The following is a 16,914-nucleotide window of genomic DNA, read 5'->3' as shown; positions in this document are numbered from 1 at the left end:
GGGGGGGGGGGGGGAGGGGAAGAAGTGCCAAGAGCGTGGTACCAAAATTATTTTGTCTTTCATAGTATGTTTTTATTCTGTGTAATCATGCAAAACTAGCACTTGGCAAGTGTTAGCAACTTGCCGTGGAAGTGTATCATCTGAAGTCATGTATCTAAAGCCAGGAAATACCAGAAATGACATGTAAAACTTGTAAACACCAGCCTGAAGACTTTCTGGGAAAATAGATAAAATAAATGCCCAGCATTAAGTGTGCTAAGAGTTTGGGTATGGTTAACAAGATTGTCTCCTTTTCTTTGTTACCTGTTCCCTTGCAATAACTTTTGTCTGTCATTGTACAAGGGAATAAAGAAAGAAACTGTCAATGGGGTTGGAAAACCAGCTATTTCTCTCTATTTCTGTGACCTGTGCAATTGTGCCTGAAACCGTGGTGTATCAGTTGAGACTGATACCCTTTTTGTTTGTTTTTTTTTAAAACAAGATTAAAGCAATACATCATCAGTGTGACTGCTAACAACCCCCTCTCGTCTGTTTGTTCATTAGGTGGCAGTGAAAGTAATTGACAAGAAGAGAGCCAAAAAGGACACCTATGTCACTAAGAATCTCCGACGGGAAGGGCAGATCCAGCAAATGATCCGCCACCCCAATATTGCTCAGCTGCTGGATATACTGGAAACTGAAAACAGCTACTACCTTGTCATGGAGCTGTGCCCTGGTGGCAACCTGATGCACAAGATCTACGAGAAGAAGAGACTTGAGGAGCATGAAGCGCGCAAATATATCCGGCAGCTGATCCTGGCAGTTGAACATCTGCACCGGGCAGGAGTAGTTCACAGGTAATCTTAAAAACTCTCTCTGGTAAAATTTATCTCAGAGCCTCCAAGTGGTAATTTGGAATTTATTTTATGGTAAGGAGGGTTCCTTATAAAAACATATTCCTGACAGCTTTTTTGGTAAATCTTCATGATACTGTTATGCCCATTTTTTAGATGTTATAAAGTATCTGCAGAAGGCACTTCAGTAAGTGTGTAGCTTCAGGAAAGCACATGGAAGCCATGCTGACTCCATGTCCTGAAAAATAAGCCTGTGCTTTGCTAAAGGAGGGATCTTTCCCTGTAAGCACTATTTTTCCTCTACAAAGCTCTGTACCAACATTAACTGATGAATCATTTCACTATTTCTTTGAGGAGGTGGTTGTGTCTGTTGTTTTAGTGGTAGAATACAGCGGTATAGAGAGGTGAACGGATTTGCCCAAAGCCTTGCAGAGGCACAGCTGGGATGAGGCCTAAATGGGACTATGGAAGTCCCTTGCTTCTGCTGCTCTTTCCATTTGTTATATTGCCTCAGCAGGACCTCACAAGTTTGAAGACTGTGAAGGACAATGCAGACTATGCAACCGTTCAGTTCGTCTTACAGGTAGAGGTATCACATGTGGTTTCCTTTCCCTTTCTCTGCCTAGAGGCTCTTGGTTGCTGTGGAGATGTGAGGATGGTAGGCTGGGTGGACCTTTGCTCTGACCCAGTATGTCTCCTCTTCTCTTCTTAGGGTATTGTCCAAGAAGAAGGCTCCACTTTCTAACTTGGGCCAACTGGTGTTAAGTCTGGACTCCCATATACTTCCCTTATAATGCTGAGCAGGTTGTGTACGTTCATCCTTTTAGGTTATTTAGGCATGTTGTAGGAGTTAAGACATGTGAATACTTTGAGAGTCTGGGTCTTAATTTTCTTGTCTCCTCTGAGTCTGTGGAAGATGGGGAGCTGTTGTACACTCCCTTCCACAGGGCTGCTGTGCAGGCAGCTGGCAAACTGCCTGAAGGCAGCCCACAGCCAGCTCCTCCAGCTGTGCCCAGCTGTCTGCTGAGCTACCTACCACTGTGCAACACTGTTGGGTGCATCTGGCTTGGTGGAAGTCCATGTGCTCTGAAAACTGCTTTTTTTGTCTTGATTCTACCTGTGTCTTCCCTGTGATCCATTAGGGACAGGTATACAATGTCAGGTGTACCGAGCGAGGTCTTATCTCAAGCTAAATTTCTCGTACCACTGTAATATAAATATTTGAGCAGCCAGGTCTGTTCTGCAGGTTTGCTCTTAACAACTGACTTGCTGACCTCTTTAAGTTATTAACCCCACAGTTCGGGGCATGGAAAAGGCAGAAGTCTACTTACTGCTTTAAGGGATCAATCGATATCCAGTATGTACAGAGAGAGAGGAAGGAAAAAGGTCAAAGTTTCTGAGATGGGCAGAGGAAAACCCGTCAGGAACAGATGAACATGTTTAGGTTTTAACAGCAGTATTGAGTTCAGCAGCAGCAGTTCCTCTCCCTGAAAAATTTACCTTCTGCATAGTGGCTGCAGTGCTTATGGGGGGTTGGTGGGCTTGGCTTTGGTTCCCTTCTTTTTCAGAGAAGATTCAAACCCACGTTTTGTACCAAAATAGCTTGTTCACTAGGTACAAGATAGAATCAACAGATGACTGTGGTGGGAAGAAGGCAAGGCTTTGGGGTCCACAGAGAACATGAGCCCAAGGAGCTTGAGTTCCCATACAGATGCTGCAAGCTCACAGCCATTTTCTCCATCACCCTTCTTTCTCTGAACAACACAGCTCACAGAGACCAAAGCATGAAGGACCTTTGTGAACCGGGGGAGGAAGCAGCCCTTGGAATACTGACATGCTCTGCTGCATCTGGCAGCTGAGATCTGTCTGTCTGGCCCTGTGGCAGTGGATTAATCCTTACCCCAAAGGCAGAGTACTCCATCCAATCTATTTCTCAAATCACAGCGTGCCACAGAGCTGCTTTTTGGGAGTCTTCCATCTGGATAATGAGCAGGTCCAATTCTGCTCAAACTGATAAAATTTGACAGACTCACAGGCAGTATATCTGCAAGTATTTTCTCCGGCTTAACCGCTGAATGTCTTGCCTTACTCTGCAAACAAAGTATGTAGAGCAGTGTAGAAATGCAGCAAAAACATTGGTGGTGTGATCCAGATTTATTATCCTGGCTCTCCATGAGCAAAAAAGGGAGTGAGAATAATAGTTACCCCAGGAGTTGTCCTTCAGCATCCTGGGCTTTTGACTATGGCAACTCTAAAAACAGACTGCAGAGGGGAAAAAATAGTGCAAAAGTCTGATTCATTCTCACCCTGGATGAAATGGCAATGTTCTGTTGTCGTTTATGTTGTTATTTTTAAAGCAGGTAAAAATAACAGCACTTTCATCTATGTGGTGATCTGTGGGTGTTTGCATTCACTGAGTGTGAAACAAAACATGGCATCATAGGCCAGAAAGTGGTCTGCTGTTTGTCTCCCCTCCAGATGCTTTCATCATTCACATTGAATGAGGCAGAACATTGAGAAGTGTTCACTGACGATTTTATTACAAAAAATTACTGGATTTGTCTGCATTATTCAGGGAATAATATACATGACTTACCGTGTTCTATAGCTCGGGTTGAAAAAAAGCCAGATGAAGTAAGTTGCATGAAATTGCTTACATTATTTGATGAACGTAACTTGGTAAGCTTCATGATGTACTGTCAAGACTTGGCATGGTAGAAAAGCCCTCTGATCTTTGGAAAAGAGCCGGGACCCAGAACTCAATGGAGATGCTTCTGCTAAGAAGCACCAATGTGTTAACAGCCTAAAATTAAAAAAACCTGGAACAAAGCAAACCTTCAAGAAACCTCATTTTATTTAGAGAGGTTAAAAAAACCCCAAACTCATGTTTGACTGTATAGATGTATTTAAAACTGTAAATATTTTATCTACTACAATGGATGAAGACTGCAAGTTCTTGAGTGCGGGAGCTACATCTTCAGTGAGGGGTCGCCAGGCTGCAGGACTCCTTAGCTGCTTACTGAAAAAAAAGTAACTCTTCTATATATAATTTCATGTAATCGTTTGTGTTTCATTCCTTCTATCAGGAAAGCTGCTTGGTTGCTAAAAATATACTTGCAACAAGCTCAGCTGTGAATCAGGTAGGAATATTTATCTTTCCCTCTGACAGAGGAAAACAAACCCAAATGGCAATATCTGGTGAAGCTTTCTCTTTTTAGAGGGTGTTTACACAGGCCTTCATGCTGTCAAAAAGCAGGATGAACAATAAGCCCCTTGGGAGTGTAAGGACAACAGAGAAAATGAAGTGAAAGCCTTGGTGCTTGCCACTGCATCCCACAGGAAATTCTCAACAACCCTTTCAAAGTAATTTTAACAAAATTCAATCCCATTCAGTGCAATTACTGTCAGGATGTCAAAGAAAAGAATTTAATAATGTATTGGTAGCAAAGATAGCTTTCTGTATTCCCCCCTTTTCTGCTTTCGTGGCAGCATATTTGTACCTTCTACTGCCATTTTGTAATTAAAAGCAGATCTGGAGTTTGAAAGACACAAAAAAACCCCCACAGGTTTTAAGCATAGTTGATATATTTCTCCATCGTATCTTCCCTAGCATAGGAAGGTGCTGTCATATGATCCAGTTGCTCAGGGTCCCACAGGGTTCCTGCTTTGGTACCCACTACTTTGTCATGTTGGCTTTGATAACTTCCATCCTATCAATTTTAAGTGCCAGTAGTCTGCCTGCTGATGCCGTATTTATGGCAGATCCTGCACTACAGAAAATAGTCTCCTTTAGAAGTGCAGAGCTGGTTTGCCTTTCTATTTTATGTTAGATTTCAAAATTACCGTTGGGCATTCTCTCTTGGAGTACTCTGCTGTAAACAAACTAAACATCATTTAGTGAAGACAATAGACTGAATTCCTCTTTTATAGAGGCATCTACATTGACTTCAGTGATGTTGTGTCTGATAGAAGAATCAGGCTCAAAACTAAAGTTTGATAACAAAGCCTTTGAAGTGTATATTGACATGGTGATGAACCCAAATCTCTGCAACTATTCCAACTCACCGCCGGCTTTTGCATGGAAAGTGGGCTTGCAGGTGCGGTAGTTAAGGTAGTGATTTAGTGATTTTTTTTGCAATGCTGTTCTGATTAAAAATAATAGGCAGGAGACAGCAGCTAACAACAGCTGCTTTGCAGCTGCTTGCTGGTAAAACCTTCCTTCTCATCCCTCCTCCCCCAGACAAGAAATGAAGTGCGAAATGCAAAAACTTCAATTTTGAGGTCTGATGCCTGCAATGGCACTGCATAAGCTGCTTTCAAAAGCACACTGAGCTGGCAGCTAAAGCTGGGGTAGTTCACTCAGTGGAGCAGGCTTGTGTTGCTTGGTAGAGGCACTGGCTGGACTTTGGGTTTCCAAAGTATTCTGTGAAGTTCTAAGCAAAGGCAGAGAAAGATGAGCTCCATCAACAACAGAACAAACTCCCAGATAATCCATCTGATGAAAAAGGCTTATTTTCAAGTAGACTCTATGCTGCTAGCTTCACAAGCTGACAAGGCATGAATATATGCTGATTCTCCACGTTGTGGTCATGCAGCTTGGTCTTTCTTGAGTGACTTTATTATTCACAGATTTGACTAACTTGTACCTTGGTTAGACACTCCCAGCATCATGAAACTAACTCAAGAAAAGGTAATTTTTTTTGTTCCTTTAGTATTTTATCACTGAGCATATTTTGAAGTTTTTCAGCAATGAGTGCTGAAAATTTGCTTAAAGGGAAAGAAAAAACCGTTTAGTCCTAGTTTTTGAGGAGGTGCAACAGTAAGGAAAAAGATCAGATTTACTTTAAGGAGGGAAACTGAAGGTCTCCAGCAACTGCGTTTCGGTAGCTGGTAACTCTCATTCTTCCTTGCAGTATACAGCTGTTAAAAATGTTCAAAATACTCCACTGACTAAAATAAATAGATTTGCTTTTATTTGTTAAACAGTTTATAATACAGTCCATGAAATTCAGGGTTCCCTAACACTTTTGGGTGCAATGTACTACTTTTTCCATTGCAATGAATTAATGCAAACATTCAAACAAAGCAGCAACTGAGATAAGCCTCTTTGTAAAAAATAATTAAAGTTTGAATTGGACAGAACTGAGATAATAAAGCTTTTAGGAAGTTTAGGGAAATCAGTCCTGTCTGCAGGATAAGCCTAAGGCAGATACGTAATTGGATTGTACTGCTGCACTTTTTGTCAAAAAGAAATACTGGGTAATCTGGTGTATCATTAAAGTCACCTGAAGTATTCACTGAATAACCCTTCTGTCCTGAGGCCACCGATCTTGTCCAGACGCACAGGCTGTATTTGCACTTCTGCTGTCCTGCCATCTCTCTGTGCTGCAGGGGATCAGGCTGCCTGGGTGTCCTGTACAGTGCCTGTCCACACATCCACATCTGCACAGCAGCAGTGCACCAACTATAGCTTAGTCTGGGGATTTCTGGTTTGGTTTCTCATGCTTTTGCTTTTCATTTCTAAAGCTGCTTCAAGTGGAATCTTCTTATTAGGTTGTATCAAGGAGTGAAAACCTGTTGCCTCGCTCCCAGTGTCACACTTAAAAGTGCTTTCATATTGACATGGGTTGACAAAATATGTTCGATCAGTTACCACTGACCAGCAAATCTCTGAGAACAGACATATGGGTAAACATCTTTAATTAACCATGTCTGATTGCACTCTATACTGGTGCTGTATTTAAATTCTTAGGTTTTCCCTCTGATAGCTTTCAAATGCCCTGTAATGTTTACTTTTAGTTTTAGGGGTTTTTTACCTTGAATCCTTGTGAATGTCTTGTGTTGATGTTTTGCCCTTGTCACTTTCTTATTGTTCTAATTGCCTGCATGTCTTTTCTCCTTAACTTACAGCTATCATCTTTTCCTTCCCTTGCCTTTATTTTTAAAGTCTTACCTCTTCTTAGCTGATGTTTACTCAGAGCTTCCAAATGGTCCTTCTCCTTACTTTGAGATGTTGTAGTGAATTTTGCAGTGTATGGCCCGAACCAGAGCTCCATCTGCTTCTGTTGTTTTCAGTTTAGTTTTTGCTTTATGGGGGGCTTGGTGTTTGGGCTTTTTTGGTTGGGTTGTTTTCCCCTCTTTCCCATACTTTTTTTTTTGCAGTCTCTCCTGTTAAATTCCCGGCCCCGATATCTTTCTGGAGGCTAATTGCACTGTCTGTGAAAACCTCCACCTGCAAGCAATAAAGATGTGAGATGTGAAGAAATAAGCCCTTTTTTGGCAGTAGAAGGAAGCAGAAGTAGGTTGGTCTGGATCCATCTGGCAGGGCATGGCCTCCTTGTATGAAGCCATTTTTCAGCAGCAGTGGTTGCCTTACAAGGGAAGCTCCTTCTGGAGGACGTGGGGTACATGTGGATGAGGAGTGGGACACCATGGATATCAGCTGGGCTCATGGGATGCACGGCCATGAGCTGGTGCTCACCCTTGGAGTGGGAGCAGGGCTGGAGAGTGGGCTCTTTGTCGGCTGGGTCTTGGTCAAAACATGGCCAAATGTGGTTGAATCTCTGCCATGGTGTTTGAAATTAGCTGTCACTTCTAATGTGGCTGGTTTCCTTAAGTCGACACACTGGGTTATTGCCAAAGGAGGAAACATAATCCCCTCCTCCTGTGTCTGAGGCTGATGCTTTATTGTCCGAGTTATGTTGCCTCTCCAAGAAGAGGACTGGTGTAGAAGGCAGTCCTCTCCTTAGGATGTGTTCACCTGAACACTCTAGGAAAGCCTGGATATTGCCCCATGGTACCTGAAATTGGCAAAATATTCTCCTTCAGTAGATTTATAGACTATTTCCCCTATTTTTTTTCCATGTGAAGCAAGGAAAATCTGCAAGAAATGATCACTGGTGCGTAGAAACATCTGTTTCGAGAAGTCCTTGTGGTCATTTTAATGAAGTGAGTGGCATCCTACCTGCGGGTACTCTTCTGCCTCAGGTTTATTTGAAATGCAGCATGGGCATAGACTGAAACAGAGAGGAACCTTTTAAAAAAGGCTTGTAGTTGATTACAGCTATTTTTCTTTCTTTCCCATATCTTTTCTTGTGGAAGTACTTTGTTTGGTTTGGTTGGTTTACTTGTCTAATTTTATTAAATTTTATATCTTCATCTGTAATAGGGGCAACCTTCATTACTCCCTTTGCCTTACAAAGGCAAAATACCGTGGATGTCACTAACTTCCCATAATTATAGCTGATGGCTTTATTATCCATATTTTTCCAAAGTGTGCTGGGAGAAGCATCACTGCTTCTAGCCTGAGCTATTGATATTCCAGCACACTCATTGTCAGAAATATTTTATGTCTGGGTGGGGAAAGAATTCTTGTGATAAAGACATGGCCAACTGCTAGAAGTCATGGAGAAATGTAGCAACCTAAATGATTTTTCGTATTATACTAAATGTTTAGTTTGGGGTCGGTTTTGTGTGTGTGTGTGTGTGATCTCTGGGTATTTTGCTTGGGTAGAACATGTATATCCAACATTAGGAAAGTGCAACCATGTTCTTAAGTGGTGAATGTTCACATATAAAGTGAACAATGTTCTGAATTACACATCAGAAGACAGGTCAAGTCATCTTGTACAAGGAGACCACTTTCATTTTACCCTCTGTCTCCTGAAACTGGTCCAGGCCCTGATCTGCTCAGTGGCTCTGTGGGGTCAAGGAGGGTGGTACAGTGGAAAAAGCACTACTGTGGTACTCAGAAAACCTGTGTGGCTGTTGCTTCCAGCTGTGTTACTGGCCTTCTGGATGTCGTTTCAATCCCTCAGACTCAGTTTTCGCCTCTTGCATATGGGAGTACCAGTGCTGACCACCTCTATAAGGAGTCTGTATGCTTCATCCCCAGAGAAATTTGATTCTGGTTTCCCTATAGACAGTAGCACAGGACAGATGTTTGACTCATCATATCTCTGCAGAAGAAGGTTTATTCTTCAGCTGTGACCAGTGAAGAGCCTTTGGTTGTGAAGAGTAATGAGAAAGTGACCTCGAATTCCAAAAACACGTATTTGAGATGTTTGCAGTGTATTAAGATTTCTGCAAAATTTTAAGTATGTGAGAAATTTGAAGAACCTGATTAATTGCAGGATGTACTGACAAATATTTATAAAGTCATTTTGTGCCTGAAGAATAGGTCTGAAACTGTGTGTGAAAGCACTGGTAATTCTGGAGAGGAGACAATGCATGGGGTTTTCTGCTCTGAATTGGAGAACTGCGTGTGCTGCTTTCATTATACACATAATTATGTATGAATCCTGTAAATACACTGATAACAGCGTTGGGAAGCTGCTTCATTATTTTGGAGACTCACTCAAAATATTTTATTTCTTTCAGAGACTTGAAGATAGAGAATCTGTTGCTAGATGAAGACAACAATATCAAGCTTATTGGTATGAAACCAGTTTTAATTTTTTGGTAGTTTTATAAGGAGAGGTTTTGAGACTTCATAATCCTCCATGTGACAACTGCTAATGTTGCTGCAGAGAGGAGCTGAGAGAGTATAGATAGCAATCAAGCTGTTCCTGACAGCATCTTGTGAAAAAAATGTTCCAAATAATTCAGCTTTAAATGGGTATGGGAATAATCCTACATATTTTAACCAGCAGCTTTCGTATTCAAGTCAGGAACTTTGTAAAGAATTAAAGAATTGACACCACAGAAGTAATTTATTTTATTATCTTGATAATTCCGTATTTACTAAGGTTGGATTCTGCCCCCATATGCATATGCTTCCACCGAAGTCAGTGGGAGTTGCACACATTTTTAGCAGCTGGCAAAATTTGGTCCTATATTTATATTCGTTAAATTTGCTTCCAGCACCCACTATGAAATTGGTTTAGAGGGCTGTTGAAAAATAAAAAAGATCAACGATAGAGTCTTGATTGTACTTGGGTATCAGTTGTATGCAGCGCACGATTCATTCAAGCTGGGCAGACATTTTAGGTTCATCATTGGTGGGTACAGTCTCGCTGCCTTTGCGTAACTCCCATTAATGTTAGTGTGGGCATTGAAAAGAATAAATTCCCTTCATAAAATAAACCCCAAACATCTGTTTGTATTTATCTCCATGCCTACACTTCTGCCAATAGCAGGATCTGTGGTTGCAGACTTAAAACTTGACTGACTTTCCTTCTTCGAAAGGTTTCATGATTTGAAAAGTGATGAAAAACACTTAACATTCAGGTCGTATGGATGCACACTAATGTATCAAGCACATGCATCTCCAAACAAACAAGAAGAGGATGGTTAATGAAATCTGAAATATTATAAAATTACTTAAAGAATTCAGTCTTTGGAAATATTACCCAGATTTTTAGTCGTTGGTCTGTAGCGAATCAACTGACTCTGGGAAAATAATAGCAAAAGAGAACTCTGCATTACCTCAGCTGTGGGTCAAGAGGATACCGATATGTTACCATGAATCATTCATCAGTAATGATGGATACCACCCATTATCTTGATTTAGCAGATAAGTGAGACCAGATGGTTTGCAACAGAGTTGTATGAACATCTGATAGATTTAAAGAATTTCTATAACTTTACCATTATTGGGTGTTTGATTACAGAACAGTATCTGAACTTGACGTCTAGACCTGATCAGATGATACACGTACAATTAAAACTCACATGCCAGAAAATTACTTCAGAACTGTTCCTACAGTTTCATTTGGTTCAGTTGCACAGAAAGGTCTCCGCGCAGTGGGTGGTGTGGGAAGAATAGAGAAAAGAGACAGTTCAATCTTCCATAGCCTTGCTAGAGTTGAAATGAATTGTCCTCAGGTCTGCAGCCTGATGTTTTAAGCAAAGCAGATTGCACACAGTATGTATTTTAAAACAAAGCAGTTAAATCCCACCATCCAACTGGGTATGTTATAGAAATATAAAGGTTGCTTTATTAGTAATAAGTTTGCTGTAAGTCAAAACAGACTCAGTATCACAGTCAGCTCATGCCATATCTTGCTAGCGATGCTGGTGATCTCTGGTTGTTCACCGTGAAGAAGCAGTTCCTCTGTTCTTCATGCTCCATCTGCTACGCTTGTGGGGAAAGCTGGAGCAGGGACTGTGGGAAGCAGTCTCAGGTCCCTGGGCAACCTCTTCTCACCGGCACCTCATTTCCAGGTGGTAGCAGAAGCAGTGGTCGAGCTGCTGCACAGCTTTCCGTTGCCATCAGGGTTTCCCAGGACAAGGAAAATTTTCCAGTGCCCATCTGTGGCTGGTGGAATAGCCCAGATAATTTACTCCTCTTCCACCACCCTGCCTGTCCCCATACTCCATTCATTCAGCGCTTAGTGCATTTTAGGTAGTGTCTTTCTAGAAATGTGCTGGATCAGTTGTGTCATCACATATTCTATCCAGGAAGATTCTTCAGGAGCAAAGAACATGTTTAGGAATTATGTGCTGCTTTTCATACCTGGGAGAAGAGACTTTAATCTACAAATCCATCTTACATTAATTGCTTTAGGGTGGGAGCTTGGCCTCTGTGTCTTGTGCACCAGCAAACACACTAGTAGTACCCAATAAAATGTTGCTTTTCTAATAACTGTGGAATGAAGAAAACCCACCATAAAGAAAAAAGTAAAGGTGAAAGGAAGATTAAAACTGTACCAGGAAGTAACATCGAAAGTCCCTGCTTGTTTGTTCATTTCAGTGAGAACTGAATCCCTTGAATCCCTTTCCTCACCCAGCTGCTTTATGGCACCTTGCTTTTGTTACTCTTTTTAGCTACATGACAAGGTGTTTTATAGTATGTTCTTAGATAGCATTATTACAAAAACTCCTTTTGCTGTGTTAAGTGAACTTATTCTTAGCTGTCTGTCAAGTCTCAAATCTAAGAACATTAGGATTGGAAACTGTTGAAATAATTCACTTCTCTTCGTCTTACCCGCCCACAGTGTTAGGTGTCTGATAAAAGATGCTGTGAAAAGCCACTCATGGGCCATGCAGAGTCCTTGGTGTCCTGCTCAAGGACCTATGGCACCCTGCGGAGCATTATGGAGCTCTTCTGGTCACACTCATCCACGAGCTTGGTACTAAAGCTTCTGTTGTTTAATAGCTCTTGCCCTATTCCAACTGTCACAGCTTCTGAGATAACTATATATCCATAGTTTAATGTTGATCTCCTGGAGGCGTTAAAGAGGAGTAGTGTACTGCGATACTTCGATAGCACGAACAGTGGGGGTGGTGGAGTTTCCATGTCACAATATTTACTTTGGAAAACCAAGTGTGGCCTTTGATCTGGGTTCTGTAATTAGCTCAGCTTTTTGAAAGGAAGCCTCAGACAGAGGCAGGAATGGCAGTGAAATTATCAATGCTGGTAGGAATACCATCCTTATCACGATCAGCAGTGCATCCTTAATAAAAACCACACTGCAATCACAATGTGCTACCACAGTGTTAATAACAATATTGCCATTTCTTTTGCGATAAAATCCCTGTCCCCATTAAGGATGTCTGTGTGCATTCTGCATTTCAACAGGAACTCGGAAAAAGAAGAAAAGGGTATACCAGCCTAGATTAAATGAATGAGCCGAAAAAAGTAGGAGAATGAAAACCTCCACTGCAGTATACCTCCAATGATAATGATAAAGCGGTGCTGATTTGCGCCATCACAGAATATAGCCCTTATATACTTGAGTTATAAAATGTTACATTGCAGTCAAGTAATTTTGAAGTGGTGTGACACAGCAGAGTAAAGGCCACGAATAGTACTGTGTGGAGATACTATTTCTAGGAGTTTTAAAAATAATTTTACAGTTGATGTAACTCATCTCAGGCCAAAGCTAATAAGTAAGTTAAGTTAATTAAGTAAATGGATCCTCGGAAGTATTTGTATAAGACCCAGGGATAATACATATCTAGCAGAAATTATTAAGCAGTGTCCAGAAACAACTGTTTTCTATCAGAGACAAGGAAATTGTCTTGATCCTCCCTTGTTTTGACAGTGTTCTCCAGCAAAACCTCTTTGAGCCTCTTTAGATGTTAAATGTGGTGATTCTTGTCTCTTGGGCTTGTCTCGCTCTCAGAGGCGCAGCCAGTAGAGTGGAAAGCACTATGCAACCATTTGGGCACTCCGGCTCACATAGTCATCTTTATAATTGCATTTTTTTTGTAGGCATTATAGTTTTTTTTGCCTAGTTTTGTAAAGGAGCAGGGCTAATGGGGGTGCCCTGACAGTGCACTTCTAATACCTTGAGGAACTCCCGTCTGATTTCATCCAAATTTAACATGGGGTAAAAACTAAAGGACAGGCCATTACTTCAAATCTTCTGCAAATAAGTAGGCAGATAAGGGAGAGAGACCCAAATTAATGACTCTGTGGAGAGAGAGTATTGCATAAGCCACATTCAGCCTGCTAGATCTGATGCTTTTAGCCCAGCCAGGCAGGTGGGTAACACACCCAGAAACCTTTTATTTTACAAGACATGTGGATGCAAGACACAAGCCTGTAGGAAGAGGATTCAGCAGTCTGCTTCTCCTGCCTGCCTCATCTATGTATAAGACAGTTACAATTTTAAACACACATGTATTCTGGGAATTCTTAAGGAGACTGGATAAAAAACCCCCAGATATCAGTGTTCTTAATAGGAGTATTTTTGTTGTTGCAGCTGTCATCAATAACAAGCTATTAATAAATGAGAACATCTTGGATTGTGACCTCTCTAGATCCACTACTGCTGGATGTTGCCCTGCAGCAAAGGCTGTTCTCCCAGCCTGTCAGCTTTGCCCATGTCATCTTCCTTCTTACAAGCTTGTCTTGCTTCTTCCCCTTATCACATCAGGTTGTTTGATTTCAATTTCCAGACCCTTTGCAACCTCTTCTCGCCTTATATATCAGCTGTGGTTTCATAATTGCTTTCTCCCAAGCCAAGCATGGGCTACCACTAGACAGGGTGGGCTTGCACTCGGCTGCCTGCACATTGCCTACCTTTATTTCTTTGACTAGTTGTTTAATTCTTAAGATCCTTCCCTAAACCCAGCTCAACGTGCAGGCGTACCAGCACTGGAGCAGACATGGGGAGATTTTGGGAACACACTTCTTGGCGCCAGCCTGGTCTTGGATTGGCTGAGAGCACTTGGGAAACTGCAGCCTCCTTTGATACAGAGAGGCTTCCTCTTGTCTCCAGCAGCTCATGGTGCCAGCCTTTGCCAGTCCCTTTTTATTATTGCCAGCTACAGAGTGACAGATTCACCCGGGGCCCAGAAATACAGTAATGCAAGGCAGAAGTCAGGCAGGGAGAAGCCAAACCAACATATTCGCCTTCTTGCTTCAAGACTTCTCTGTGTTATTTCAGAGCTGAAATGCTGACTTTCCAACCCTGTTAATTTGTGCATTGCCACAGTAGTCCCAGAAACACACACACACACACACTTCTTGCATCTTACAGTTCATTTGCACAATTAGAGGAAAATCTTGAAGAAATCTCACTTAAACTCAGCCTCTACATAATGTAGCACAACACAACACAGCAGTATGGAATCCAGGACAGCCCGAGGTGGCTTTCTGCCCCATGCATGTCACATAGTGCCTGGGACAAGCTTAACTCTGGTTGTTGCCATCCAAGTTCCCAGTGAAATGTAGTTGCTTTGTGTATGAAACTGATAACTCTGCATATTCTAAGATTTATTTTTTTTTAATTGTTTGTGGAAATACCTGGTTATTTAGCACCTCAGAGAAACAAATCATAGAAAGTTTTTGCATCTGGCTGATATTTTTTCTTAGGCAGTTCATTGCTTGGCTTTTGGAAAAAAATGTGCTTTTCTTCCCTTGTGTTCTGGTGTGGTTTTACTGTATCTGTCTCTTTCATAACTCTGTCTCTGCCTTTCACAGACTTTGGATTGAGCAACTGTGCAGGCATCTTGGGTTATTCTGATCCATTCAGCACCCAGTGTGGGAGCCCAGCATATGCAGCCCCTGAACTTCTGGCAAGGAAGAAGTATGGGCCCAAAATAGACGTTTGGTCCATGTGAGTTACTTCTCTAGTTTGCAATTTTTATTACTGTTATCGTTACCCATTTCTCAAATGAAAAACGTTATTCATGTATTTGGCTACTCTGAGCAAGACAATCTGTTTAATCAGCATAACCATCTGAACTAAATTTCGCAGATACTTTGTTCTGAAATACATCTTTTATGTACCTGTATATAGATTGCTAGAACGTAAAGCGTAGAAAGACTGCAGTAAAGCACAGCTGTTTATCAGTGATGTTCAGACACAGTAGAAGACATGGCTCTAGCATAAGGGGGCCAACAGCTTTTTTTGTTTTTCCCAGAGGATCCTCAAGCATTCATGTGGGCTCTGTGTACTATCCACAGTCAAGTCTGACAGGAAATGTGATAATCAAGTCGAGTCATCACTTTGAAAACACGGTCGTTAAGGGAGGAATGGAAATGGCCAGAAAACTTGTGAGCCTTTGTGAGCTTACTAGTGTTGAGGCAGAAGAGCAGCCAGAAGACTCCAGTGCCAGAAGTAGAAGAGACTACAAAGATGTTTTGGAGTCAATGAATTTGCCTGCAGTACTGTTACAGACTGTACAATTCCTACTACCCTCCTGTTAGCCATGGACATGATGTCGATTATCCTTGTCAGTCCTGGAGAAGAATTAGCTGAAATCAGCCGAGTTTTAGCTTTCGCTTTAGTAGCAGTAGACTTTCCCGCACCAATTGGGGCTAATAACATTTGTATAAATTTCAGTCAAATAACAGAATTAAGGTAGTTCCCAAGTTGAAGTGTTTGGAATGCTTGGAAAATGTGAAGCACTGTATAAGCACTGCTACTGCTAGGAAGGATTGGCAGAGAGAGTTTATAAATTAGACTAGAACCTGGGTTAAATTAATCTCTCAATTTGACCTAGTGGGTCCCCTGTTGCACTTCAGGGCTCTTTAGAACTTCTGCTGCTGAAGCCTAGTTTGCAGTCTGTCCTCCTAGGAGATCCACAGCTAAATCATTGTATGGCACTGAGTTTCTCACTCCAGCAGTGGGCCATCCGTCCACATCAAGGGTGACAGTACCAACGCTGAGGAATGCAGGCAAACAGAGCACAGTCATTCTTGTAAACCATTTACATTTCTCCAGTAATAGTGTCCTGCTTTTTTAACTAGAAAAAGAAAATATTATTAACTCCTATCCTTCCCCATAGCTGAAAAAATGGTGTCTGTGATCACAGTTCACGATCGCACACCAGTTTAGTTTCTTTCTCTTCACATACATGTATTTAGCAGACAAATTCCCAAAAGGGAGAAGTTCCACTCAAACTGAATTTAAAGCCCTTTTAAGAGGAAAAAGACCACGAATGGCCAACGCGCTTTTCAGCACTGACTTTGCTAGGCATAAACAAGCAGTAAGTTTTCTGCTTTGAAAAATGTAATTTTTCACACCTGATCTTTGGTCTTCATCAGAGGCCATGGAGGTCACTTTTGGGTGCTAAACCAGGACCTGCAATGTGCATCTTGGTGTCAGCAATCATTCCTCACCCAGGACAGCATCAGGATAAGGCTTCCAAAAGCAGCATGTTTATGCAGCCTAAGGAGACACTTAATTGTGGTGTGGCATTTAGCTGAGGAGTTGCATAAGAGCTGGGCTCAGTTCTGAGGCTCCCAGCTTATGTCCTACACATTGTGTGACCTCCATGAGCAAACCTCTGGGAATTCCTCCCCAGATTGTTGTGTGCAGCAGGAGAGAGAAAGCTTTTTTGGTCTTTTTTAACAGCTGTCAGACATTAAAGATAAAGTACAGTCACTAAAACCTAAGCTTAAGTTTCTACTTGTTCCTGATCATTTTGGTTTCTTTTTCAATGTGTTCTCTTTTAGTGGGGTGAACATGTATGCAATGTTGACTGGAACGTTACCTTTTACTGTTGAGCCATTCAGCTTGAGAGCTTTATACCAGAAAATGGTGGACAAAGAAATGAACCCTTTTCCCACCCAGCTCTCTTCAGGTAATCAAGGGGGTGTGCTGGGACCTGTTCAGATCCAGTTGGCCAGAGCTATTGTGTTGAATTCTGGATTGTGAGTCATGCTGCTGGCATGGCATGTTAA

The 16,914-nt window shown here is 41.7% G+C and overlaps 1 protein-coding gene across 1 annotated transcript in view; it reads left to right on the top strand.

The window, feature by feature from the left end:
• Window positions 1-543: 543 nt before the first annotated feature.
• The window catches only part of HUNK (hormonally up-regulated Neu-associated kinase), a gene marked incomplete at its 5' end in the record, with an annotated part of 35,663 nt that continues 19,292 nt past the window's right edge, over window positions 544-16,914 (top strand). The window contains 4 exons of the mRNA XM_010024888.1: window positions 544-836; window positions 9,213-9,268; window positions 14,707-14,842; window positions 16,687-16,814. Of these exons, the coding sequence (XP_010023190.1) occupies window positions 544-836; window positions 9,213-9,268; window positions 14,707-14,842; window positions 16,687-16,814 (613 nt within the window). The remainder of the gene's footprint in view (window positions 837-9,212; window positions 9,269-14,706; window positions 14,843-16,686; window positions 16,815-16,914) is intronic.

This window comes from Nestor notabilis, unplaced genomic scaffold, assembly GCF_000696875.1.
Source record: "Nestor notabilis isolate BGI_N333 unplaced genomic scaffold, ASM69687v1 scaffold10682, whole genome shotgun sequence".
Classification (NCBI taxonomy): domain Eukaryota; kingdom Metazoa; phylum Chordata; class Aves; order Psittaciformes; family Psittacidae; genus Nestor; species Nestor notabilis.
Note: the sequence above shows the minus strand (reverse complement) of the source record. Positions and strands in the feature narration are given on the sequence as shown.